At 42.4% G+C, this 27,359-nt stretch overlaps 2 protein-coding genes across 2 annotated transcripts; both read right to left on the reverse strand.

Annotated features, from left to right (window-relative positions):
- Nucleotides 1–16: 16 nt before the first annotated feature.
- Nucleotides 17–8,550, reverse strand: pcnx4 (pecanex 4). The gene is made up of 11 exons (XM_084569303.1): nucleotides 7,896–8,550; nucleotides 6,430–7,204; nucleotides 6,150–6,329; nucleotides 5,153–5,691; nucleotides 4,927–5,027; nucleotides 4,513–4,635; nucleotides 3,801–4,161; nucleotides 2,608–2,711; nucleotides 1,422–2,527; nucleotides 1,140–1,326; nucleotides 17–995 (listed from the first exon to the last, which is right to left on the reverse strand). Exons 2-11 carry the CDS (start codon nucleotides 7,125–7,127, stop codon nucleotides 744–746), a joined length of 3,651 nt encoding a protein of 1,216 aa, XP_084425429.1. The 5' UTR covers nucleotides 7,128–7,204; nucleotides 7,896–8,550; the 3' UTR covers nucleotides 17–743.
- A 3,849-nt stretch (nucleotides 8,551–12,399) lies between these two features.
- lrrc9 (leucine rich repeat containing 9) lies at nucleotides 12,400–27,285 on the reverse strand (the record flags this gene model as incomplete). Its single annotated transcript, XM_084568894.1, has 30 exons — nucleotides 12,400–12,847; nucleotides 14,779–14,904; nucleotides 16,769–16,837; nucleotides 17,706–17,923; nucleotides 18,356–18,492; nucleotides 18,991–19,124; nucleotides 19,213–19,321; nucleotides 19,448–19,578; nucleotides 19,670–19,792; nucleotides 19,905–20,125; nucleotides 20,243–20,420; nucleotides 20,610–20,750; nucleotides 20,951–21,076; nucleotides 21,222–21,413; nucleotides 21,585–21,704; nucleotides 21,788–21,973; nucleotides 22,353–22,471; nucleotides 22,553–22,693; nucleotides 22,791–22,926; nucleotides 23,084–23,198; nucleotides 23,319–23,498; nucleotides 23,590–23,721; nucleotides 23,858–24,075; nucleotides 24,212–24,367; nucleotides 24,931–25,113; nucleotides 26,131–26,201; nucleotides 26,307–26,370; nucleotides 26,482–26,622; nucleotides 26,856–27,074; nucleotides 27,229–27,285. The coding sequence occupies 30 exons, from the start codon at nucleotides 27,283–27,285 to the stop codon at nucleotides 12,629–12,631; spliced, it is 4,362 nt and encodes a 1,453-aa protein (XP_084425020.1). The 3' UTR covers nucleotides 12,400–12,628.
- Nucleotides 27,286–27,359: the final 74 nt, after the last annotated feature.

A 27,359-nucleotide genomic window follows, 5' to 3' on the forward strand; every position in this document is an offset into this window, starting at 1 on the left:
TGACCAAACTGCATTTACAAACCGGTTTTATTATAAGTATATACACTTAAACATATAAAAATTAACAATATGTACAAGAAACTGTGGACAAATTCATTTAACTCTTCATTCTACATTGTAAACAAGTGAATTGTAAACAAAACGATAGCACTAAACACCATTCATACACGTACAGCAAGACTTGCCCAAGGCACATCCTTGATATCTTTAACAAAACATTAAAATTCTTGTCCCTTTTTTTCTGGACATGGAGGGGACATCACATTAAATTGTGAAACCTAAGAAGTACAATAAAATATTCTGCTTGTGTCTCATAGAAGGGAGTTGCCTAAATGTATTTATTCGCTTTTTGTTTAAGCCACACACGTTAAACAAACCTGTGTGCTTCGGTGGAAACCTAACAGTTCACATTCAGTATTTCTTTGTGAGTGTGCTTTTTCTAGGAAGTAGTCCACACTGACAGTTAGATTTTGCAAGAGTACAGTGGTGATGCCACTGCTCCTTCCTCTATGATGCAGGATATAAAGCACCTAAAAGTCAAATTAATATGAAAAACTAAGTCGGTTTCCCATAGAGTCAACAGTTTGTAAAAACTGTTTCACAAGTTGATCTTGAATTTGCTGTAGTTGTCGCATGTATTTTGATATTACCCAAAGAAATCGACATTTTCTTGCAGGAGTACCGACTGAAAAGCATCTGCTTCCCTCTCTAGACTATGTAAAAATGGCAGATGGGACCACAGGTCAGAGGCTGGGGAAGTGAAGGGGCGCAGACGAGTAAATGGGATATCCTAGAGGGGGGTCAGCTGCCTGGACAGTTAAGTTTCTCAGCATGAATGGATGAGCCTGGATGCTGTACCGCTCCTCGTCATCATTAGTAGCATACAGGAGTTCCCAGGAAAGGTTTGCCCATTGCCCTCGAACCCCTTCTCCATTCAGCCGGCCCACTTGTACCAGCTGCTCCTGCAGGGACAGGACTCGCCCTGTGTAGGTACCCTGTGGACAAGGACAGTCCAAATGTTCCAATTTATAAGTCACCTACATTTTATATCAATCAATGAATATAAATAGACAACAGGTATTACCATTATGTACTTTAATATTCTGTAGTTGAGAATAAGGAGTGGCGTGTTTAATTACCATGGTGAGGTCATGTCCTAGAGAGAATAGGAATGGTTTCTCCTGAAGGACACTGTCATGCCAGCCTTTCTCCGTCACCAGGCCGATGTACCAGTCCCTTTCATATTCCTCCAAAGTGCTGAACAATTCCTCAGGGGACTCCATTGGCCCCAGGCTTGCTTGATCAAACAACAGCTTGAAACTGAACCTAGGGGCAAACAAAAACACAGAGGCAGAGCTTTCAGAAATAAGCTCTACTGATCATGATTATCAAAGTCAAAAGGTCCTAACGGGCAATTTTACCTGAAAGCCTGAAGCGCGAGCTGGTAAAGTTCTTTACTTGAGGACAACCAGTCGAGTCCTTCTGTCCATGGTACATCTCCACAATAGAGCCTGTAGACGTAACTTGGACTGGTGAAGGCAGACTCTGCCCCCAGGGAGATGAGACATGAAAGTGCAACCTGAACGTGCAGTTCTTTCAAGACTTCATCCTCCTTCAGGGCTTTGGTCATGTCCTCTGACGTCTCACCCTGTACAGCAGGCCCAAACCGGCCCAACGTGAACCTAAACCATTCCTCTGGAAATAAAGGCCTAAGCGACAACAAGCGGGATGGTAATAACGGTGCTGTCCTCCACCCTGTTGGTAGGTTAAATAGCTCCGACTGAGGACAGCTGAAGTTCAACTGAGGCAGAGAGCCAGGGCTTTCTCTGAAGACCTCGGGGTTACGGCCTTTGTCCACGGCTGGCATCCCGATGCCTAGTCCCAGGGGCTGCAAGGGCTGCAGGGCAGAGAGAGCCATGTTTTCAAAAAGACTGTCCATCTCCACAGAGCCCGGCAAAGAGGCCCCTGTCTGGAGTGTGGTTTGTCCAGGTTGGGCCTCTGCAGTGACTAAAGCCACTGTCCGTCTGGCTGGTTGAGGTCCAAATAAGTCATCCTCATCTGACCAATCTCCAAAGGAGGTCAAACTGGAGCTGTCCTGTCTGAACCTGAGAGAAGACACATTGGATTCTACGAAGACGGCCTCAGGTTGTTGGTTACAAGTAGTCTGGACTAACTGTGAAGACTGGGACTTCATCCCTCCAATCCCTGACCCTTCTTCACTACTCCACAGAAACCCTTTATGCTTCTGCACACAGTATCGAAGGAGCAGCCAGATCAGTGATTTCATGAAGTCATCCTGAAGTTTCCTCAAGTTGTCATGAGAGTCAATGATACCAGACAGGACGTTTCGGGCGTCAGAATAGACTCGCACTGCAAGTGCAGCACAAGGGGTGAGGGCGTTTCCCCAGTGCAGGTTAAAGCCCTGGGTGAAGCCCAGCCGCTCGGGGCGTTCAAAAGCAGCCTCGAACACCTCATCCACCCTCCGTGCCTCCACTGTGTGGCAAGAAGTCTCCTGCAGCTCCAGACCCTGTAACAAACCAAACTACGTTACGTAACGTTGCTGTGAGTGACTGCACTGAGTCCAAGTAGACAAACAGAGAGACACACCTTAATGTTGACAGTACAATAGCCGTATCCTCTCTCTAGGATCATTATCCAAACCATACGGTCCTGAAAGCGGCCAAGAAAATGAGAGCCTGGGGCTAGAGAGCCTTCAAATGGAAAGAAAATCATCAGTCATCAGTGAAGCATGTAAGGAGACATTATACGAAAACTGAGAGCAAGAAAGGAAGCACACAACATATACAGCATGTAACATGCATGTGGGACTTAACCACACACTCCTTTCATTTTGTATCAGCTTTGCTTCCCTCTGCTGACTTAGTGAATAACATGGCTACTGGATGAGCTACTTGGGACATGTACCATCACAATAGAACAAGAAGGTCATGGTGCTGCTTTAACTGGGTGACTGCACAGAGATCTAGATATTAAACCTCTTCTTTAGCTTTCCATTACTCTCTAAAATTTCACTCCATTTATACGATGAGGTCTTTTCCTTTCTGCAATCAGAAGACATTTGTTTAGACAGAGATGAAAGGGAATGGCAAGGTGAAGGAGGCCTTTGTTTTAAGTTGACTAGCGCTTGCTTGGCTCAAGGATAATGTCATGTCCCATAACGACATCTCAGAATAGTCCCAGCCGCTACCCCATGATGTGAAGTGACACACTGAGCAGATTACTTTCCTGCTCACTGCTCTACGGCCCCTCGTGAGAGCCAGGCAGGAGGACACTACAAAGTGCCATCGTTTGACTCGAGAGCACCAACCAAACAAGAAGCGATTCTGAATTATACATTGTACCGACAGCGTCCCAAGCTCACGAAAAACAATGAGACTCGGTGATTACGTCCCCTCAGCAGTTTTTGTAAGTTTTGAATCATCAAATCGTCGACCCATAAGTAACGTCGCTCTACTTGAATCATTTTTCTCCTCTCACCCCCTCCTGATAGAGCAGAGAATAAAATCCTAGCATCAGCACGGTTTAATTTACGAGTGTTACAAAGTGAATGTTGAGGAAGCATTGAGATGTAATGAATACAGATCAGGGCTTTTTTTTGTGTGTCACTTCACGGGATGCTCAACTGGATAGAACTCCAAAAAGGCAGCTCACAACCTCATTTCTTTTACTCTTTTACAACCTCTTTTCTTTTGGCAGTCCTATTTAGAAGTCTGTTTTTCCACAACATGTGAATTTACAAAAATATCAAACTGAAAAAATACAAGGCATGAACAACTTACCCAGTGAACCTCTTGCAAAGGCCGTTCTCAGAGCAGAGGCCAGACTTCCACTCATTTGTTGGTAGAAGATGGAGTCAGGGCAGGGACATGCTGTGCCCACGGGTCCAGGCCAACTTCGCTGAGGCCTGGGAAACCCCACAAGGAAGATGGGGAGAGTGAAGAGGGGCAGCAGAGGGGCGGAGAGCAGGGCAGAGAGGGTCACTACCGCTAGCAGCAGTGGGCACAGGGAGGCGTTAAGAGCCAGCAGAGTTCCAGCCGACTGACGGCGCTGCTTCTTCTCCGTCCAAGACGTCACCAACACAGTTAGGATGAACTTTAGCTTGGCCAGGAACTGTGTCAGTCTGTCGATCAGGAGGCCAACCTGGATCAGAAGAAAGGCAAACATTAAGAGGAGTGTAGAGGACCCACAAGTGTAAATATTGCCCAGGGTCAGAAATTAAGGTTTATTGTAATTAAATGGTTTATTGTTGCACACTATCGCCACATGTCAGCTGGGATATGCTTCAGCCACCCTTGTGACCCTTCAAAGAGACAAGTGGGTATAGTTAATGGATGTATGAACGCAATGTTCACAGATCATTGTGGTGGTGACAGTTGTCAAGATATGTGAGATGCAACACTGCCCAGATATAAGGTCAGATTTAAGCAAATGCAGATATGATATATAGTGTATAAGGATCTAATGTGTGGTGGAAATGAGTGTTGACCTCACCAGAAGAAGCTGAACTCCAGTTCCCAAGTCGTCCCAACCTGGCAGCGTTTTGCTTCCAGCTGCAAGCCGCACCAAGATCACCACCACCATCTGGAGCAGAGCGTCCTCTGAGCTCTGCCACACCTGCACGGCAACAAAGAGAAACCACTATGCTGAACATAACAGGCACAAAAATCAAGAGAAGGGCACTCTGTGATTAATCACGGCTCATTTGAATAAAAGAAAAAAGAAAGACATTTTAAAGATGACGTATCAAGAGGATCTTTTTTCTTTTTGTTTTATAACGGCCACACTTTTCAGTTTCCTTTTAAAGAGAGATCTGTGATTTGTGTAGAGAATATGTCTTGTCTTAAAAAAAAGGTATAAATATTTTTGTATATTTGTGTCTTTGAAAATGATCAAGTGTGAGTATACCACTCTAAAGGCTCGTGTGAATCCCACACTGAGGGAAACCCTGTGGAGCTGCTGCAGAGATTTATCCATGGACAGGAACGCAATCATCGCAAATGGAGCCACTGTTGAGTAAAACACACATAAAGTACAGGTCAGCCACATTCACCTACAGAGCTCAGTTGTTTTCACACGCGTGAGAGACATGAACAGAAAAAAAAAAGACTTGTATACATAACAACGAGCTCACCCAGATAAAGAAGGATTCTCCTGATTGCTGCAGCAATATATAAGCCTCTGTTCCGCTGCTTGAAAGTTTGCACACTGGACATGCCTTTAGGGTACAGGGGATTGAGGAACACCCCTCCCAATATGTAGGCCCCCTGGATCTCTCCGAGAGCCCAGCAGAGGCAGAAGAGTACAAGGAGGAGGTAGCTGACAGGAGCCTGGGGCCCGGCAACTAAGCTCTGGGACTGAACTAAACCAAGGAAGTGCTGCAACAGCCCTGCCTCTGCCATCGCCACCAGTAGCAGGGTCAAATAGAGCAGTAGCTCCCTGCAGCCCAGATTCCAGCCAAAGGAGCGGGGAGGAGGAGGTGGCGACCCCCCTCTGCGCAATCCCCGGTCCCTGAAGGCTCCCCTGGAACCTCTGCAGAGTGTGCCAACCTGGCTGAGATCCAGGCTCAGCAGAAATCCCGTAGAGATGGAGAGGAGAACCACACCCAGCGCTGACGGGATAAAGTAATTACACACAGCGATGCCGGCGGATACACCAAACATCAACAGCAATCTGTGGGACAGCGAATACACACACACACACACACAAATTCAGGATACATCACACTTGTCAGTTCAGAGGAACTATTAGAATCTGACGAGGACTGGTTTACCACAGAATATTAAAAGGATATAAATGAACTCAACTCTTTTTACTCTTTAAAAATACTGAAGATACCGCTATTAAATTTAATATCAAGGCTTAAATATAGAATTATTATAGAATGAATATATAGTGTGGACTCATTTTAAAGAATGTGCTTGACATTTAATGCTTCAAATTAGATCTTGGTTATGGTAAAAGTATTATACAGAATTACAGCTATTGTACCAACAACTTCAACAGGTAACAGAAGAAGACAGACAAGTATGACAAAGACAATAACAGTTTTAATCAGAAATCAAGATTCTCCATTTTTATCTCAATGCACAGGAAGAATCTACTGGCAACATTTGCAAACATAACTGTACCTGAGGTTGCTAGACATGGGCGAGCCTCCTAAACCGAACACAAGAGCCTGCTCCATGCCCCACAGGAGCAGGGCATCCAGGGGAGGCAGTACACCCAGAGCCCACAGCAGAGGTAGGAAAAGAAACAGCACATGGAGAACCTGGCTGGCCAGCTGGAGTTCAGGGACAGGGTCTGAGAACCTACATCAAAGCAAGATATTGGCATTATTATGACAGCAAACACTGTGAGCATTCGATAAGATGATTTCTCAGTTAAACAGACAATAGTTGTGTTGCTCACCGATCAGCCAAGTCCACGGCAATGAAAATAAAAATGTAGAGGGGTCGGGTGAGTGGGGTGATCTCGTAAGTGTCCTGCGCCTGGAAAGTGGCCGTCTCTGTAGCTGTATTTACAATGAGGGAATACTCGGCTATACATAAAGTCACCCAGCTCAGGACAAAGACTACCAGGGATACACCGATGCTGCCATAGAGAGCCGTCAGTCTGCCAAGGAACACATACCACGTCCCAAAGCCACAGAGAACCCCAGCAAGAACTGTATGCAACACCACATTCATCCCAAACCGCTTCCCAGGAGCAATGAATCGAACAGTCTCTGGGCTGACGCAGTGGGTAAATTCCACTTCCTCTTCGTCAACCAGGATGTTGGGCGCACCGAGTCTCTCCACCGTGCCACTCCTCCGAGCAGCATACAGCGCCAGGGCCTGGACACCCGCTGCAGCCCCGAACATAAGCATACCAGAGAGCACCGCGGCATGGAGCTCCTGCAGCAGCTGCAGCTGGCAGAGCAGAGTACCAACGCCCCCGAAAAGCCATGGTGTCAGGAACAAGACGGCTTGGTTGACGTATACATACGGCGGGGCACAGTAGCCCAACTTGAAGCGTGGACCCCCCAACACTGTTTGGGGGAAGCGCTTCCAGAAGAACTCCTGCTTGTACTCATTAAGAAGGGGCACATCTGGCCCCATCCTGACCATTCCCGAAAGGGTGGCAGGTCATCTCCACACAGCTGAAGGAGGGCTTCCATTCATCGTCTCTGACATGGTCAAACACTCTGCAATGAAGCACACATTAGTTAGGCAATGGAAATAAATAATTATTACACGAGACGCATTATTACAATCTCTCATTGTCCTGGTCAAACAACCACAGTCTCAGTCTGTGCCTCTCAGCTAAATCAACAGTAGGAAAAACATCTTTTTAATTGCAATAATCATTATTTTTGCTGCCTGTATTCGGATGATCTCCTACTCGAGGAAATGTCTCATCCTACAGGTGTCACACTATGAACAAAATCATTTATTCTGCCATATATTTACATTCCTGGTAAAACACGGCCATGAATTTGGCTGTGTTTCTATAACAAACAGTGCCGTGAATCCCCTTTGGTTATTTATGTGTAACACACACACACACACACACGAGAGATACGAGACAGGAGCAACACCTACTGAGTTGCCAGGAAAACACAACATAGCAACAGTGGCTTGTAGATGCGCTAACGTGGGCTAACGTGTTCAGGGTAGTAACGGGACTATTTCTCATGTTATATAATCAAAACAGGTTATTTACGACGAGAACAATGTTTTCTGTGTATCTTTTTTTAACCATTCCCTTTATCTTAGCTAGCTCAATTACTATTAGCTAACCAAGCCTCCCAAGTCTTTTCAGCTTGCCTTTCCGTTAGCTTGCTATTACCAATATGTAAATAACAGAAAGGCGGCAACCGTATGAGACAGACTTACCGTCAAACAGCGGAAGGGCCAACTGCGGACACGCTTTGCGTAATATTTGACGGTGTAGTTAGGGAAAATTAAAGGAAAACGGGCGGAAATCGCCAGCATTAACATTAGGTGCTAGCTAACCGCTAGAAAGCCAGCAACATCGGCATGATACACAGTCAGTTTGTAACCAATGGGAGTGAAGAGGGGAATAGAACGCGTTCTATGATTGGTCTATAGCGTACAAGCCCCGCCTTCTACACGGCACAACCCCGCCCACTCAACAACTGGACACAGTTAACACAAAAGGATCAACACAAGTCCATATTTTGGGTAAGTGTTATGGTATTATAAAGCCTGATGCAAAATCAGTCTTGCGTATCATAGCTTTTACATATATGGCTTGTTTTTGTGCTACTTCTAGTGGCTTTTTAGTGTTTTAAGGGTTTTAAACAACTTTTATGCAGCATCTCTAGAGGAACTGTTAGACTCTGATGAGGACTGGTTGTTTGAGGCTCACATTATGATTGGATTAATATGTTAGTCAAAGTGCATTGACACGTTGTGAAATCAGATGTTATGTGAGTGGAAACCACATCAAACTACAGCACACTGACCAGCTGTATTAGATGCAGCATTGTTTCTAACATTGAAAGGGTCTACTGAAAACTGCAGACCCTTTGTTTATTCGATGATCAAATAAACAAAGGGTCTCCACCCAACAATGAAAAGACCATCCTTCTTTGCAATTTTAATTACATTCTGTGGGGCTGTTCATCTTCTTTATTCTAAATGATTTTTAAACTTGGCACTTGCCAGTATCTTTAAATCCGGGTTTTAATGCTCTTAGTGCAACCCAAAACCTGACATAGGATTAAGAATATTAATGTTACATTCTAAATCCTTGTTATCATGTTCTTAATACAAAAAGAGCAAATCCTACCGGCATTTTTTATTATTTCAGTATAATGAAAGTGATTGTGTGCAAGTGTCTCCAAAATGTTGTTTTAAGGAGGGCAAAAGGAGGATCACTAAAATGGCCACAATATCAACACAAAGAAAGATAATAATCTGGGGCAAAGGAGATTAAATTGTTGTTGTTCATTTGGGCTGAGGGGATAAGAGTGGGCAGGAGGTTGTGTTTCCTTGTCATCTTGAAAAAGCAATTTCTACTTTGTATAGGACTCAATAAACCATAACAGAAGAGCCTGTCATTCACAACAACATGAACTGCACCCTGTAATCCTCCCATTGCACCACTTATTCAAAAACATTGCTCCATTATTGTTACCGCTGGTCGCCTGGTGTAGACTGTCGACTTGAATTAAGACTTCAGTCATTAAAGAAGAGGCACAATGCAAATACCATGAAATATAAAAAGCAGATAGCAAATTGCCCAAAAGCAGACCATCAGACGAAGCTCTGAAAATTGATTCCTGTTATATTTACGAGAAAATTGGGTATTTGTCTGTTGTTCGATTGTTCTCTTAACTTGTTTTTGCCATTTCAGCTGAGCACTGCGCTTTGTGTGATTGAAATAATGTGATAAATGACACACAAGTTCAATAATGTGATGAATGACACGCAAGTCCAGAAATGAATAGCAGTTAAGATTTAATGCCTCTGCGAGGCGTGCTCTCATTCAAAATGTCCACACAAAATAAAAGCATTTTCCTTTCCATTCTAATTGTCACTCCATTCTTTTATCTGTGTTTTCTCGCTCTCTCTCTGTGTTCACTCTTTATTCCACAGGAAACAAATTACAGGAAAATGACAAGTGACAGCAATAACTCAATGACCGATTTCAAGAGAGGCAATATGGCATGAAAGAGGATGTGTTTGCGAGGATGAAAAATGAACTTGGGGAGCAATATGTACCTTTTGAAAACAAAATAATTTGTATTTTGTTGATGGCTCGCAGTTCAAACAGTTCATTTTTACAACAGCAATTTCACCTCAAGTGATGATGTTGATGAAATCGTCGCCTCTATCAAGGCACTTCTTAAGTTAATACAAGCTGGTAAATGTGTAATGCATGTGGAGTGTAATGTTGTTCATCCGTTACACATGCAGTGCATAATGCTTCGATGAGCATTGCACAATATGCAGCGTTACCTTCGGCATCAAACATCAATCAATGTCGTCACCTCTCTAACTTCACTGGAACCTGAGTAGATAGCAGTGAAAACATGCTCCATTCAGCAATTATTCACAGAGTCTTGGACTAATGGTGCTCTGAATGCACAGACACAGCAAATACAGGGAGTTAGTGGACCAGCAGTAATGGCCCCATACAGAGCATGTGTTCTTCTATGTGTGTGTGTGTGTGTGTGGCGGGGATTCGGGGGGGCGGGGGGCATCATCTATAACTGATTCACAACAAGCACAAACATGTCTCATTATGAATCCAGATTACAACTAGAGACCAACTCACTTGCCCCTCTGTCTCTCTCTTGGTCTCTCTCCCGGTCTCCCTTTCTCTCCCTTCCTCTCCTTCTCCCTCCCTCCCCCTCCCTCCCAAGCCGGGCTCCATATCAGGCAGATGAAAACATAACCTGTCACATTCCATCCCATTAAACCAGCAACAAACCATGTGGTCTGCTCACATGGAGGAGCGGGGAGAGGGAGAGGAGAGCAGTGCATCTGGGTTCACTCAGAAGTGATGAATTATTCACAATTTTTATGCTAATGTCATTTTAATGTTAGAAATACTGACAGATATGCAGATCTGAGCCATACTGTGTGAAGTGGTATGTTCACTACAAACCTGCTCACCATACAGCTGAATTAAAAATATTTATAACATCCATACTGCACATACTGTACACAAATATAAATGGTGTAATTATCCTCTGCAATACCTAATGCATTAGAGCACTCACACTGAGCCCCTCCAAATCTGTGTGTGTGTGTTTTTTTTTTATAAGTCTGAGTCCATCAGCTGCCATTTGATGTCAGCCAGAGCAAGGTAATGACAGTGCACTCACTTGCGCAGTCATTAGCCCTGCTTAATGCTGGGAATTAACACAAATTAAGTGAAGTTAAGTACATGCATTAGAGGAGCTTGTTTGAGCTTTTCACTTTTGCCTTGTGGAGCTGGCTGTTGCCTCCGAGGTTCAGCAAAGTCTGCACAAGCAGGAGATACAAAACTAGTGTACACATATCCCCCCCATTCAACTGATAAATGAGTACCTACAAGGCAAGAGGAAAATTCACAGAGGATTGATTAGTGTTGTTAATGGAGCTGTAAGGACACCTAGTGGTCATTTTAAAGGTGCATAAACACTGCAGCTAATATTGTGCGATATTCCTTGGTGAACGGCTGCAGTATTTGCCGTTGATGCTGTTAATGTTTCATTAACGGTTTTGGACAAGGAGCACACTTTTCTCCAAACTGGCTCTAGACTCAATTCTGCATTTTCTACAGATGTGAAAAAGTAAATGAAAACAACGTAAGCTACAAGAGATGTCTGCACAGTGAATGTGAAAACAGATTCTCAGCATGAAAATATTCATGGTCATACGATAATGGGTGTCCTGTCATGCATATTTTTGATATGTAAATGTTTTAACTTTACAATTTTCAGTTTACAGGTCTCTGTTACAGCACGTAATAATTACAGCATATCTTCTGTATTCAGACTGATGGGGTTTTTTTAACTACAGGGCTACTAGATTAAACCAACAGTAAAACAGGAAGGCTTATAGTCTAATGTCCAGCAGAACTAACATGATAAATATCAGGCAGAGTAGGTTCATTTCCAGTTGCAACACACCAGAGTTGCCTGTTAGAGATGAAACTGCAGCGTGGGGTTTTTGAAAAGAGGCTAACATGATGAAACTGACAATCTCTAAAATCCATTTGGACCTTATTCAAGATTACATCTTTATCTGAGTGACTGCAGATTATTGTCCACAGAGAGGTGTGCTAAAGCTGGATTATCCACTTGTTGGGGGTGCATTTGACCCGATGGACGCGAGCATGCCAGCCTCACGCGCCTTCACATCTGTGGGTGTTTTTTCACTCGGTTTGGGCAAAGGACGGGATAGCAGTCGAAATGACACCTAAACCTCTCATCCACAGATTACCATGGTTAGTGATCCACATATGTGGATCAAAAATGAAGTTATTATACAGTAAATGATTTGAAAGGAATGAACTACATGTCCCCTGCAAGTAGCCTAATTTTCTCTACGTAAAAGGCAGTTTTGCTGCTTTATTCAAGAGCAACATTTTCGTAGTAATTTGTTACATCTGCATACATTTAAAAATTCTTATTGTCACATCTAAAAAAAGTAAAATGAGCAGATGATCAGCATTAAGGCAACTAGGATATATATATTAGTGTCAGTACACCACCTCCATGGCTGCCACATGGGTACTCCTTGTGCACCGTTGGCTGAATGCTCCACCTCTTCTGGCTGCTACATGGGTGGAGGTCTACCACCATTTGGGAATCTGGAATATGATAAGTACACACATGTTAAAGACTTGCATTTTTTATACTATAATTTTACAGTTGAAAGATACATAATTATATCTAATTACATCTTTACCAACCTGTTGTCTTGCTCCTGTTTGGGATACATAATGATGCCTCTGTTCCCATCAGACAGGAGACCAGTCGTCGGCAGGTTGCTTCCTATTCTTCGGTTGCCGTTTTGTCCAACATTACTGTGCTTATTCTTCTTGTCTGAGTTAAAGATTAGCACGAGGTCAGGAACACAATTCTTCACTATATATCAAGCTGTACAGGTCACTCAAAAGAATTTTCATCATACAACTTCTGTATGTTACACTCACATTTGTATGTGTAGTGGTCCTTGTCCTCATTATTCATCATGCCCGTATCATGCACGTGCATATTCTGCAGTCCTCCGCCTATACTCATTCCTCGTAGAGTTGTGTTGTGGGGCATGAGGGGCAGCAGGCCAGGCAGATTAATTTCAGTGGTAGAATGGGAACCTCCTGGATGCTGAGAACATGACTTGAAGACAAAATATTAAATTCAGCTCCTAAGACAGATCGGCATAATTTCCAAGACGAGAGCAAATGTTCACATAATGTGTAAAAATGACCTCTTAAGTGCCTCCGAGGTCAACTGAATGTCGCTGACCTCAATAACATATCCATCCTACCTCTGATTTTTTTCTGTGCATTCCTATAGCTACTGCAGTCGATGCTAATGCGTCCGCTCCACCCACTCACTTGGCAGGGGATTGCTGAATAGATTGCTTGTTGTTCCACATACATAAACGTCTTATAGGGGAACAGTAATTACTGCTCATCAATAACAATGTGCAAATTCAAGCAAAAGCATTCAGACCTCTTGAGCGAGGCGGACGGCTGAGATAGAATTTCTGAAAGTCAACGGGAGGAGGTTAGTGTTTATGTTTTTAATGAGAAAGCCCAGAATCTCAGTCATTTCCATATCGCCGATTAACAAGCAGAGGGGGTCGCATTGACCTGGCTAATAGGGGGTAAATCCACTGGTGCATTATCAGGCAGGCACATTTCATCTAATCAGCAGGATGATGCCAGCAGGCTTAGACTGCTTTTAATTCAGAGCTGCAGGAGAATTACTGCCCTGGTCTCTCATTACATGAACATTAAATCAGTCGGACTGACAGAATTTGATCCCGGCTTTGCCCTTTTTTATTTTTTTTTTTTTTGGTGGCTGTGGTTTGGTTGTTGTCATTGTGGTTCTTTCAGTTGGACTACATTTGACACGATAAGGCCCATTATGGGATTTTGTATAAACAATGTCTTTGTTCATTTGCAATTAAGTCATGACTGAAATGCAGGAGGAGTGTGTGTAGTAGGAGTGCACAAGCATGGCAGATTTTTTTTTTCCTGCGCACTAACCTCACATAAAACCTTTTTTGTTTTTGATATGTGCGGTATGTGTGTTAGGGGTTGTACCGACTAGTCGACTAGTTGACTTTACAGCTGTGCCAGCACTGCTGTGTACATGTGAGGAGCTCAGTGGGTCATTGCAGCAAACTAGCAGCGGTTCATCAAGTGTGTGGAAATACTAAAGATGGAGCCCATTCTACCGTGACATGCAGAATATGTAATTGAGTTCTGACTTACAACAAATATGCTACTGCATTACAAACCCATCTGAAAAGGCATCAGCTAACACTAGCAGAGGAACGGTCCAAATCCTCTCAACAGCAGTCAGTTAACAACTTCACTAAACATCCTGTGCTAACAAAGAGAAGGAGGGTACAAATCATCAGTTTGTCTAAAGATATTAGATCTTTAGCTGCTATTCATGGAAAGGGCTTCAGAGATATATCGCTTTTTTAAAATCCTGGCTACATTTTTCTGTCTTACAACATGCTGTGAAGTACTATTAAATGCCACTGACGGTGCCGACTTATATAGGCTATACATATCTGCAGCGCACAGTATTGATAAGCGCATGTTTTCAAGTGCAGTAACGTTGTGTTTTTCTAGTTGACATTGTTACTGTGGTTGTAGAGCGTGTTTTTTTTGTCTTTGATTTTTTTTGCCGAGCAGGAGCACATATTAGAAGTGTCAGACTGACAGTATTTATGATGTTGACTGGGCTAAAGCCGACAGTAGCCCGTGTTCAAGCTTCTTTCACCACATATTAGTCAACTTTAAAAAATCCGAAGTCGTTCAACCCCTAGTGTGTGTGTGTGCTGCCAGGATTTTACAAAAGCGAATCCATCCTTCATCACTCTCAGACAAAGGGAAATACTGAAGGCTTCCTTTGTTCTTTTTGATGGTCCAAAAGAAGTCAAGTTGAAATGTGCTGCTGTCTTAAAAAAAAATGAAATTATCTTTCTCCCTCAAGTTAAAAAGCGATACTGTTTAACCCTGGGTGTTCTGCAAATATATTTGAGTCTCAGTGTGTATGATGTGTACGGGTCTCACAGATGGATCAGCACACAGGAGTTCAGCCCTCGTCCTTTCCTCCAGAGTGACCATCACTCCATCTAGGACCTGCAACTGGGACAGGCGGAGAACTACAGCTGGTCTGTGGAGAGAATTTCTCGCTACCTGAAAAGACAAAGTAGGACCTGTTTGATAAAACAGTCTGGTCATAAACCACCCTGTCCCTAACTAATATTTTAACATTGGAGCCTGAAGTCTGCCTTGAGATATTTGGGATAAATATGATGCTATGTGGGTCCAAGTGTACTTGTCATGTTCCCAGTAGCTATTCCAGTGACCCAGCTGACAGCAGCAGATACATCCCTTCCCAGCTGAGGGCATCCTCTGGCCAGGGTATAAACCAAGCCTGTCCAGTCACATAACTGCATATTCCTGCAGGACTCTACTGCTGTGATTAAATTGTGAGTGCGTGCCCATGGACATCCAGTGGAGAGGAGGAGACACACTTTGGCTAGGGAACATGGGTGAAGGAGCTATCTCATGCCGTCAACAGCAGGAGGTATTGTCTCCTGGGTGGCTGTTGGCTTCTACCCCTTGGCAGGATTATCCCCTCCCTATGGGAAGAGAAGGGGGATGGGGTCGAGCAGAATAGAGGCTACCACAGCTGAGCATTACCCTATGGACTTTAGAGAGGCCCTGGGCTGCAGGCTCTGCTTAGGCCTGATCCATGAGCTCCAGATGGGTGATGTAACAAGGTCAATAGCACCCTGCCATTTGGTCAACGAATTTGTGTCCGATGCCAGCCAGTTTGAAGCACAACAGACGGCCCATCATGTAATCACTTAATTTGGAAGCACAAAGTTACAAACTGGGGTTTTGGTTCGGATCGTGACAGTGAGAAAATGAGCCTGTAAGCGTGGTTTTGATCATTTGTTTGTGAGAGAAAGAGCTCAAAGTGATCGGCTGACAGCTTGTAAATTCACACCGATCAATCATAACGTTATGACCTGCCTAATATTATGTACTCTGGGTCCTATTTTTGCCACAAAATCTGCCCTGACCCATCAAAGCATGGACTTAACTAGACTTCTGAAGACGTTAGAAGCAGATCGGTAAAGTCCTACAAGCTTCGAAGTGTAGCCTCCATGGATCGAACTTCTTTGTCCAACTCATGCCACAGATGCTAAATTAGATGGAGATCTAGAGAATTTGGAGGCCAAGTCACCAAAATGGAGGCAGTCCTCCTCAAACCATTTTTGGTTTGGGACAGGGCTGCATTATCTTGGTGAAGAAGGCCACTGCCATAAGGGAACACCGCTTCCATGAAAGGGTGTACATTGTCCACATCAGTGCTTAGATAGGTGGTACGTATGTGTCACAGTTACATTCACATGAATGGCAGGATAACACTGCCTCTGCTGGCTTGCCATCTTCCCATCTTCCCATAGTGCGTCCTGGTGCCATATGTTCCCCAGGTAAGTGAAAGCACATACCCAGCCATCCACATGAGGGGGAAAAAAAACAAAACACGAATCATCAGACCAGGCCACCTTCTTCCACTGCTCTGTGGTTCCAGTTTTGATGCTCACATGGCAATGGTAGTCACTCTCGGCAGAGGAAGGGTCAGCAATGGCACCCTGATGGATCTGCGGCTACACAGCCTCATATGCAACCAACTGTGACGCCCTGTGTGTTCTTACACCTTTCATTCAGAGCCAGTATGAGCTTTGTCACCAGTTTGAGTTACAGTTGCTCGTCTGTTGGCCCTGTCCCTGCCTCACAAAATGCCACTTGCTGCCAAATATATTTTCATAAATGGCTTTTCATGAATCCCCCCGCTGACAGGTGCCATGATAATAAAGTAATCGTAATCAGTCATAATGTTATGGGTAATTTGTGAAGAAAGAGGTGGATTCACATCACTGTAAAAACGTATAATAGTACAAAACATGGATTATATTCTTGACCCGCTCACAACACATGATTTGGTTTATTGGACAAACTGCTCATGAAACCGAGTAATACTCACAGGATTGCCAACAACAGAGAGCTCCATCAGTGAGGGAAGAACTTCTAATTTGTCAAGCTCTGTAATGTCCTACAAAAAGTAGAGAAAGAAAGATCTTATTCAATTATTTTGCATTCATTGCCCCCTCATTTAACTATTCTTTCCCATTGGTAGTAGCCTAGTGTGTGTTGATAATGGAGACATATGCATCAGGGCTGAACCTTTCATAATTTTGGTGTAGGGAGGATGGAAGCAGCTGATGGAGAGATTACATGTGTGAGCCTTCATTAATCTCATGAGAGAGTTTGGGCACGCAACAGGGCACGGGGGTGTTTTCTCTCATTCCCAGCTTTATGCTCGGTCTTGGCTGTGATTCAAAGACGCCCCCACTGTGAGGACTGATGCTCTGGGATGATTGCTGTATTTTATGTCTTAATTGAATGCGTGAAAACATTAAGGAAGTGCAGGGAAAGAAGGAACCGGCAACAAAAGTGCAAATCACTTGCCCTGGGTGAGGAGATGCAGACTGAGAAGCTGATTACACGTTATCCTGATTGTTCCCCTCTTTCTTCATACACACGGTCCTGACCTTCAATCAAACTTGATTCTCCTTAATGCTACCCCTTGCATGCCACAGTGGGTGGTAATGGCTCATGATTACTATACTTCATGTCTTACTTTGCAAATGCAGGGAAAAGTAATACTGCCACACGCTGAATAAAATACATTCTTAAACATCTGACACATATGAACCAATCAGTAAAAGTTGGTGGTAAATCAAAAACTGTACAAAAGATGACTGTGACCTCGGTGATGACCTCAGGAAATCAATGTGCAGTGATTCATTCAGGCAGTTAAATTGAATATGCCGTTTCATTAAAAAACTGAATATAAGCTTTTAAAAAAAAAAACACAAAAAAATCCACCATGTGAGGAGACTACTGCCACTGAACAATACCTGCAGCTTGTTCATGCTGAGGAAGAGCTTGCGGAGCTCAATCAGAGGATCCAGATGGCTCAGTTCACGGATTCGGTTCTCTGCAAGGTGAAGTTCTAGCAGAACGGTCTGGGCCGAAAAAGAGTTCTTGGCCAGAACTTTAATCCGGTTTCTGTCTAAAACGAGCTCTCTAAGATGATGAAGACCTTCCAAGCCCTCCACATGGCTGATCTCATTGCCTGCAGAGAGACAAACCTTAAACATGATGGAAACACATCTCAAACAACGGCCACATTTTTGTGTAAACAAAATAAAGAGCAAATTGCACACCCTAAACAGCATAAAAGGCAGCCTTTCAAGGCTATATAAACACTTGTGTGGTATTTCTTATTTGCCCCCGGTGTAACAAGCACTGAAATTACAGACATCTTCCAGAGGTTTCTAAGGCAAAGGAAGAAAGAAAAGTGAGGTTGGCTTTTTGGAACGAATCGCCCTGACAAAGCATAACCCAATCAAAAGCTCTTGAAAAGAAAGTCAGTCATTCTTTTCTTCAAGTCTCATCACCCACCTGGCCTTAGGTCTATGGGAGACTTTTCTCTCGGTGCTTGCCTTTTCACAGGCTCTATACACTGCACTTTCAATCGGCGGGGTGGTACACCAACTATACATACCTTGAAGGAAGAGTGCTTTAAGATTGGTGAGCCTGCTGAGCTGCAGATTGGCCATATTGGAGATGCCATTGTGACTCAAATGAAGCACCTCAAGGCTTCCCATCAGTGGCTCCAGGCTGCCAGTGGGCCCAGTATCCCTTAAACACAGCCACAGAAAGACAGTTTGAAGCCTCTGTGGTTAAACGAACATCTCATTCTCCCTCCCGCTGACACATTTAACTGGTCAGACCTCACAGGTGCGGACCACCTCAAGGCAATCACTGGCCGGACAAAGAAAAAGACGCCTGTCACAGCACTGGCTTCTGTACTGGTTTCACCCAAGAAATAGGTCATTAAAAAATTATGTTATCCTTGAAATACATTGTACTATCCAGAAACATTTAAATGTTCTGTGTAATTTTGTGATTGTATAAATTATACTGACCATTTTAATTTAAATCACATCAATTTCCTGTAAATATGCTTAGAGCTAAATTCATTAAGGTTTCTTAGCTACCTCAAGATTTGACACACTGTAAATACTAAGAGGCAGCTCATCATTGGCTGGTCAGTGCTGCCCCCTAATGGTTATAAAATTACTTTGCAACAGTGCAAAATGGCAACGTTTTATGTGAAATAAAACTGTACAATCCTACCTATTGGTTTTTGAATGGCTTTGCTGGCCATAGCCACTGGAGTGGACTTTGCTGTACAGAATCTGCCTGTTTGTCTGATGAGTCTTCTGCCTGGGCAGAATGGATTCAATGTGGTTGTAGTTCAGACACAGAGCCTGCAGAGAAGACGGTGTAAATAATTGATCGGTCCGTGGCTCGGGTATATTTAAAGCCAGCTTATCGACATGTGACAGTGATTTGTACTTTGATGTTGGGCAGGTAGATAAGGCCTGAGAAGGAGGTGAGGTTGTTGTGGTCTAAGTTGACACTGCGCAGATTACAGAAGAGGTCTGCTGGAGACAGGTCAACCATCCTGTAGGAAGAAAAAGCTTTTTATTTTTTTTTTTCCAGCACCCTGCTTATCATGACTGTAAATCACTGTCTAATGCTAATTTTTGTAATGTCATTGCTTTATTTGCCTTTAGAGACAGGTTATTACCGAATGGAGCAGGACTGCAGGGTTAGGTAGGTGATTTCTGAGTACTCCGAATGGCCCAGCTTCTCTGACACTGTGTCAGTGGTTAGCCTTCCTTTAAACATACTTTTTGCACTCTCACACTCACTCAATTCCTAGAAAACAAACAACAAACAACAGAAAACATTGGATTCAACCACTGCAATATCAGAGAAGCTCTGTTGGTTGCTATTTTTTGCCACATACGACTGCAATTCCATCCAGAGCTTTAAGTGAGGGGAGATGGAACACTACATATATCCGATAGTTTTCCAGTTTCTCCACTAATGGATTCCCATAGAGATCCAGAATGATGAGGTTTGCCAATCCCTGAAAGGAAAAATGTACATACAGTATGAGATCTGACAACACAACGGCAATCATAGAAACCTGCCATCCTTATTTTGGTTCGGATTCCGGAAAGTGTTGATCAGATTCTCACTTTCAGATAGTAGATGTCTCTCGATGTAGAAATCTTGTTGCCACCGATGTAGAGTTCAAGGAGAGAGCGGACCCTCTGGATGCCATGCAAGGAAGTGATGCAATTGTTCTCCACTGACAGAAAGGACAAGTTAGGCAGCTTATCTAGGGCTGTGGCGTCCAGACTGGACAGCTGATTCCCATCTACACTCAGTTTATTTAGGCAATGCAGTCTTGTTAAGCCTGAAGAAACAGGGAGGAAAAACACATAAATAATAATAAGGGTTATAAGAAACAATTATATTTTTGGTGTATGTTGGTATTGTAATTCTTTCTGGTCATGTTAAGAGTGTGACTGACCATTGAGCGTACTGATGTTGTTGTTGTTTAGAGAAAGCTCTTCAAGCTTCGGGCAGCCGTCAAGGCCCTCCACTTTAGAAATGTTGTTATCATTAAAAGAAGCCCAGCGCAGGTTCACCAGCTTATTCAAATTGATCAGCTTTGAAATTTTCTGGTTGTCAAGGTTCAGGGTGGTGATCTGTTCAAAATGTTATTGCCACAAACACATTAAAGAATGTACAAATTACTTAAAGATTACATGTTACACTTTAAATTACAACTGCCACAGTGTCAACATCATGGAGCCTCATCAGTGTTTGGTATTTTTCTGACATTTTTTTACAAATGCATCTTCGTTAACTGAGAAGCCTCACACGCTGCAGCTCACCTTTTCAGTCCAGTCTGGCTCCAGTTCTATACCGAGGCCCCAGGGTGCCGGGCTCAAACGACACAGGAGCTGGGCTGTTGACAGGAGACTGAGACTGCGAGGACGGTCGCTGTTGGTACGAGAGTGCACCAGGAGAGATGCCTGCGAACGGTGTCAATAAGTCTGATTGAATTACAGCACATTCTAAAATATAGATATTCGTATCTACTCCATGTAACAACTTATTTTAATCAGTCCACATTAATTTGATTATCTAAAAATGTCTTTTCACACAAAGCAACCTCACGATATAAAAAATATAAAGCAGATTTTATAAGCAAAAATGTTTACAAAATCTTAACCTGGTCAATTTTGGAACTGGAAGCCATCTGAACAGCTTCAGTAGCCTCCTCCTCTGTTACCAGCACATTGTCCAGGTGTGTGAGAGTCATGAGGTGGCCTAGCATGGTCATTCTGACTGCCTCTGGCTGGAAGGAGGAAAACACATTCTTACATGTGATGCCACTCACTGTACATTGTAGCTTGTCCTCTATGTATATGCTGAAAATGCAGCTTTTATTATTGAGGTTCATCCTGTTAATGTTTTGATTTACATCAAATTCTGACACACACCTTGTTCCAGGGATTGTATCGGGTGTCCAGTTTCAGCAGAGCAGGTGTGTGTTTCCTCAGCACAGCTGTATCCTCTCTGGCCTTGGACAGCCTGTTCCAGCGGACATCGAGCTGTTTGAGTTGTCCCAATCCCCGCATGCCTTCTAGAGTTACTAGGTGGTTGAAGCTAGCATCCAAAAACTCAAGGTTGGGCTTAAATATGGGGAAGAGAGTATATATGTTAAATGATTCCACTTTATGCTATTTAGCCATCCAGTCCATCCACTACAGTGTCAATGTATTCTTAAAATCTTTCTTTATTGTGACTTTAAATCCACTGGTTAGTTTAAGCTCAAAAATATAATTTTCTATTTTCATTTTTACCATGCGAGAAATGTCATCAAGACGCGTGAACTCATTGAAGCTGATGGTAAGATGTCTCAGAGACGTGAGGCTGGAAATCTCCTTCACTTTGCTCAGGCTGTTTCCATGAAGATTAAGCACCTGGAGAGTCAATACATCACTGGTGGCTCACTCTAAGCATATGAAACAACTTCAGTTTCAAACTCTTATTTAAAAAGACTTACAGTGATCTGACTGAGGACATTGGCTCTGGCAACATTAAGCAGAATTTTATCGTCCAAGCTCAAGAGTTTGGGCTGTGGTTTCAGCACAGGTTCCATGTTGAGGACTTCTTTATCCAGAACAATGTCATTGGAAAGAATAGTATCTGTGCTTCTGCTGTGGCTTGGTAATGCAGCTTGTTCTTTGTCCTAGAAACGGAACATTAATATGTTTAGACTGTATTGCCAGTGGGCTGACACTTAGTTACTTGCTGTGCTTAAAATAAATTACAAAAGAGACGTAAAAATCAGCGGTTGAGCTATGGTTAAAGTTCATGCTTTGTTTTGATCACATCACAGCTCAGCACAATTGAGACAATCCTCCCTCTGTGGTGGTTGATTACCGAAGTGACACAGACAGGAATGTTAAAAAAAGAACAATTTTGTATCATCTGCTTAACGGTGAGAGGGATTGTCATCAATGTTGAGCACTTGTTTAAGAGGACTGATCCAAAATTGACATTTTATCCATTTAACATATCAATTTGATCAAACAATACTGAGGAAATAAATGAAAAGTATTAACTACCCCAGTGATATATTCAAAATAAATGATGTACTCAGGCAGGATGAGCTCATGGTCAAACACAAACCACTGCCTTTGGCGAAGATTGCACTCAGAATGTGTTTTAGTGGAGCGCGGCCTCTCTACATAAAAAGAGATGAAGAAATAGTGAATAATACAGACAAACTAAAACATTATTTATTGTCACTTTTAATTCACTTTACCTTCACTCATTGCAGATCTCCGCTTAGTGTCCACATTGCGATACACAGAGTAGACTGTAGGATAGCTGCTCCTGTCCAGGGGTTGTCCATCTCGGATGGGCGTGCTGTTGCCAATGAACGCCTTGGAAACAATAACCTGGCCTAGAGGCAAAGTAGCATTAGCGTTTAAACCATTAAGACAAAAAAAAGCTAAAGCTAATGAGAAAATAAGAGCATAATACAAATAAGATTAACTGACCGTGCCGGAAGGGGATTGTATCCGTAATTTGCTTGTGATCGCCTTGGTTGGCATGGTGCAGTGCATACTCAATTCTGGGCTTTTCGGTCACACTTAAGCTGTTTGATAAAGGAATAGCACCCTCTCTTCCCATGGCCTAATTCAAATGAGGAAAAAGTCTGCGTGATTTGTATAAATGCAATAAAAGAAAGAAAATCCTACGAATAGATTGTGTTGTCTACAATAATAAATAAAATCTGGGTGATGCAGGTGAGTGTTGCTTGGACGGATTAACTTTCTAGCAGTGTACACACCTTTAGTTCCTCTGCTGTTTTGAAGCCTTCCTCTAGGATGCACAGAGTTTCTTCCTTCCCACAGTTTGCTGGGTCAGCTGTGTAGAATAAATACTCTAGTCGACGTCTGTAATTCCTGATTAAGAAAGGTCCTTTTACCAGCTGTTACAATAATAAGACTTAACATACATATATGTGCAAGTATTGCTAAAAAAACACATTTAATCCTTTCTCATTACAATCTGGTTTTACTTACTGTGAGAAGATAACGGACTCTTCGTTGGCTAGCAGGCTATGAAGTTTGTCTTCAAACCGAAACCTCAAAGCACTGTTGTGGATGCGGATGACTCTGTCGATCTTAATATCAGTGGTGCCATGAGGCTCGCAGTCTGAAGGAGAAAAGCGGGAAAGCACAAGGTCGCAACAGGACGTAAACCTGTTGATCAGAAAAATCAAATAAACAGGAGTTTTTATTTTCCCCCTGTAACTGTGAATTAACATGATGGTTAAAAATACCAAGTGAGTACCAGGGGTCTGTGGAGCAGCCCTCCTCCAGGCGGATATTTCCAACACTTTCTAGCTCCATCAACAGAAACTGCACTGTATATTCCATCCTGTTTGTGGCTTGGGCCAAATCTCGCTCATACCATGCTTCGATCCTGAATATAAAAGAAGGAATGTCATTTTTACCCATTTGAGGCTCACCTCAGATGCTTTATGCAGAGAACTGTGCTGTAAGGGATTAAATTACATAAAGCTATCCTTTGTATATCTCAGAGAAATAAGCAAACTAACTCATCCAGCTTCCGCAACCATATTTGCAGTCTTTCCCTCAGGCTTTCAATCTTTCGGAATATTTTGTCATCCTTGGCAGGATCACGACTGATGTCAGCAGCTGAGTCACGTATTTCAGCAAAACCTTCCTCCAGGTGCAGTGGTTCTGCTGGTTCTTCCTCCAATGTGCAGGCAGGCTTCTTGCAGCTAACCGGCCCCACGGTGAGCTCACGTTCGAGCTAGGAATGCACATGAATGAAAGCAGCTCTTTTAAATATGTACGGCTAGAGCAGCATTGTGCTAGTATCTTATCCTGTATTCTTGTTACAGCTGCTACAACGCTTTTTCAGACTGTTTTTCAGAAATTGTACGTACACATTTGAGGGCATGACTGAGGGTCCGGATACATTCTTCTGGTAACTGTAATAAAGTTTTCCTCCTCTCGATCAGACTGAACCGTGTCTCTGCTAGGTTCCTCTGAGCAGTCCGGACACGCATGTTGTAGTACATCATTTTCTTCATTACTGCAGACTAAAAAAGAAAACATTTTTTATTGCAACTAATGACTAAATGACAAGTTATTGTATGTGTGTGTGCATACCACACAAATCTTCAATTACCTTCCAGTATTCATTCATTATGGTTATTACCACAACAAATGAAATTTTCATATTATGCCATTTATATCACATATTACTAAACTATTCCATCACAAATAAGCAATGTTCTTTCTTTATCCTTTTTGACTGTCTTGTGTGTATTTATTTACATTTATCTTGTATGTATTTATTTACTTACTTATTTTTCCACATATCCCCTTCTCCTCATTTACATATATATACCTTCCAGATTTACAAATAAAATAATAAAGAAAGAGAGGCATTGTTCAAATCTAACTAATTTTAATGCCACCGAGCATCTCAAGAATTCCCCAAAACATCACACGTGCAAAGCTGTACTAGAGAGAAAATCTGTATGTCTAAAATATGATGCCTGTTTTATTCTAGCTTTCTGAAGAAACCTAAATTAATTTAAAGCTAAACATTGTTGTGAATTTAAGCAGCCTAACAGAGCCTCTGGTGAACTCGCAGTACCTCAGCTGCTTCCTTGACTTGCTTGCTGGAGACGTCATAGGTGTCAAGTCGCTGGAGGCCTGGCATGTGGTAAAGAACGTGTGTGGCATAGTTACACAGCAGGCAGACTGGGTTCGGGATGGACGTGGGCTCCTTCAAAGCTAATTCTCTCAAATGGGGTAAATGGGCGAGCATGGTCAATTCCTGTTACAAGAGAACACAAAGACTAGACAGGGAGAAAGGTTTCTGTAGGTATGCCTTAAAAAAAAAAAATAACCGTATTATTATATTTCAATATTTTTTTAACAAACAGCAGATGTAGACTTCACACAAAATGTCCACATTTTATTCATTTTCTTCTCACAAAAACAAATTAAATTTCCATCAGCCGTCTGATTATTACTAATTAAAGAGATTGTAGCAGAATAGACGCCGCATAAAAAAATATGATGCATTGTACCATCTGCAACAAAGTGAAAAATATATGGGGACATAATGTTAAAGGAACTGTCTGCAACCCCTGTCGCTGAAAAGGATGTCTAAACATTTGAAAGATGCCACAATAAACCACGCATCTTTTGGAATTTGCTATGTCTTTTTTTCCCTCTCTATATTTACGGCACAGCAGCTGAAGAGAAATGTCACATTGTCATGGCAAAGAGGGCAAAGACTTCTTCCTTGATCCAACAGTTATTGCAATGTACCGGACACCGTGCAGTGAATGACAATAATTAAATTCTTCAAAGCTGTGTTAGGAGAAAAGGTGGACTGCAGGAATAAGATCTGAGGTATTAATCCAATCAAAGCTAAAGCCACAAAACTTTGTGTGTTTTCTTGTCAGAATGACCTTGAGCAAAACAATGACTCTCGATGAGTGTAAAGGTGCTGAATGAGCTTGTCAGCTCCTGTATATGTCTAACACGTATAACTAACACAAACCAGCAAAAGAATAAGATTCTTTTTCGTTTAAATAGATTCAGTTATGAATGTATATTATTGAATTTGTAAGGGCAAAACCTGAAAATATCCTACTCAATACTTCAATGAAGGTCTTGTTCAGCCAGCCCATTGTAGAAATGATTGAAAATCTGAACTGGCCGAGACCCAGGAATTTAGAAATGCCCTTTTGTCAAACCAAGGACTTTAAGATTTTTCAAAATAAGCAAGAAAACTTTTCTACAGAAAGAATTTCAAAAGCACATTTTGGTTTTTTAATCTTACCTTAAAAGAACTGATCTTGTTTCCGGACAGATTGAGATTCTGAAGGCTCTCGTTGGGATCAAGGCTTTGCCCTTAAAAGAATTTACAAATTATTTGATTATCATTATTTTTTTAAACAGCACAGTGAATCTCCATCAAACCTGGCACAGAAAACACGGAGTCTTCTAAAAACATACCAATCTTTTCAATCATGTTGTCAGCAAGGTTTACCTCCTTAAGGTTTTGAAGTGTGGATAAGCCCTTTGGGGAAAATAACAAATACAAACAGGAGTGTGCTACATGAAAAAATATGCAATCATATTAAATGATATGATACACTGTATAAAATATAGTTATATAGATATATCCTACCTGTATCTTAGTTATACAGTTATTATTGAGCCACAGAACCTCTAGGTTGACCTGCAACTCTAAATTCTTTATTTTACAGATTTTATTATCATAAAGGTACAGTTTCTCCAGTTGCAGACAATTCTGAAGTCCAGATATTTCCTGCAATAAAGACACAAGTTATTGTTAAATGTATGTACAACAAAGTGAAGTCCCTATTTTCCTTAATGTGTGGAATGTGGTCCATGAATGACGACCCATGCATGCATGATTTATTTATTTTTTTAGATGCTACAAAGAGGGCTCCTGCATTAAAACAATGCTTTTGCTCACAAGACTAACTGTATCTAGCGTAACTGTAATGATTCAGTGTATTATCAGCAAATCAACCTTACCGTCAGGTGGCACTGCACTATCCAGAGCTCCTGGAGCAGAGGACAGCACTCAAGTCCTTCGATGTGTTTTATGTTCTGGTCCACTATGGTTAGCTGGCAGAGCCTTGGGAAGAAGGAGAGGCCGACCATGCGGGGGAAACCAGAGAAAAAGATCTCCAGGGACCTGATGTTGCTCCCTTCTTGTGCAATTTTCTCATAGGACACTCCGTTGACCAAGCACTGTTGAGACAAAGAGTCCCCACAGGGCCTAAATATCATAACTTGAAATTAAAACACAATTCAGTGCTGAATTAATTTGCCGAAAGTAGTTAGCACTGAATGTTTACCTAGACAATTGTTTTTTTCAGGTAAATAAAATGAGTTTGATGCTCACCAGTTTTTTAACCACTTCTTCATCACTGCGGTTCTTTTGTTTCTCACTCTGTAACATAACTACAACAAACTAAAACTGTTTATTTTCCCTCATAGTGCAGGTTTATATAAATACCTTATATGTAAAGTCAA

Source organism: Chelon labrosus (assembly GCF_963514085.1).
Source record: "Chelon labrosus genome assembly, chromosome: 20".
In the NCBI taxonomy this organism is placed as follows: Eukaryota; Metazoa; Chordata; class Actinopteri; order Mugiliformes; family Mugilidae; genus Chelon; species Chelon labrosus.

Coding starts and splice junctions, on each gene's coding strand:
- pcnx4 (XM_084569303.1), bottom strand. CDS start 7,127: ATGGTCAGGATGGGGCCAGATGTGCCCCTTCTTAATGAGTACAAGCAG. Junction 5,692..6,149: donor CCCATGTCTAGCAACCTCAG/GTACAGTTATGT, acceptor GCTGTCCCACAG/ATTGCTGTTGATGTTTGGTG. Junction 4,636..4,926: donor TCACACGAGCCTTTAGAGTG/GTATACTCACAC, acceptor GTTGCCGTGCAG/GTGTGGCAGAGCTCAGAGGA.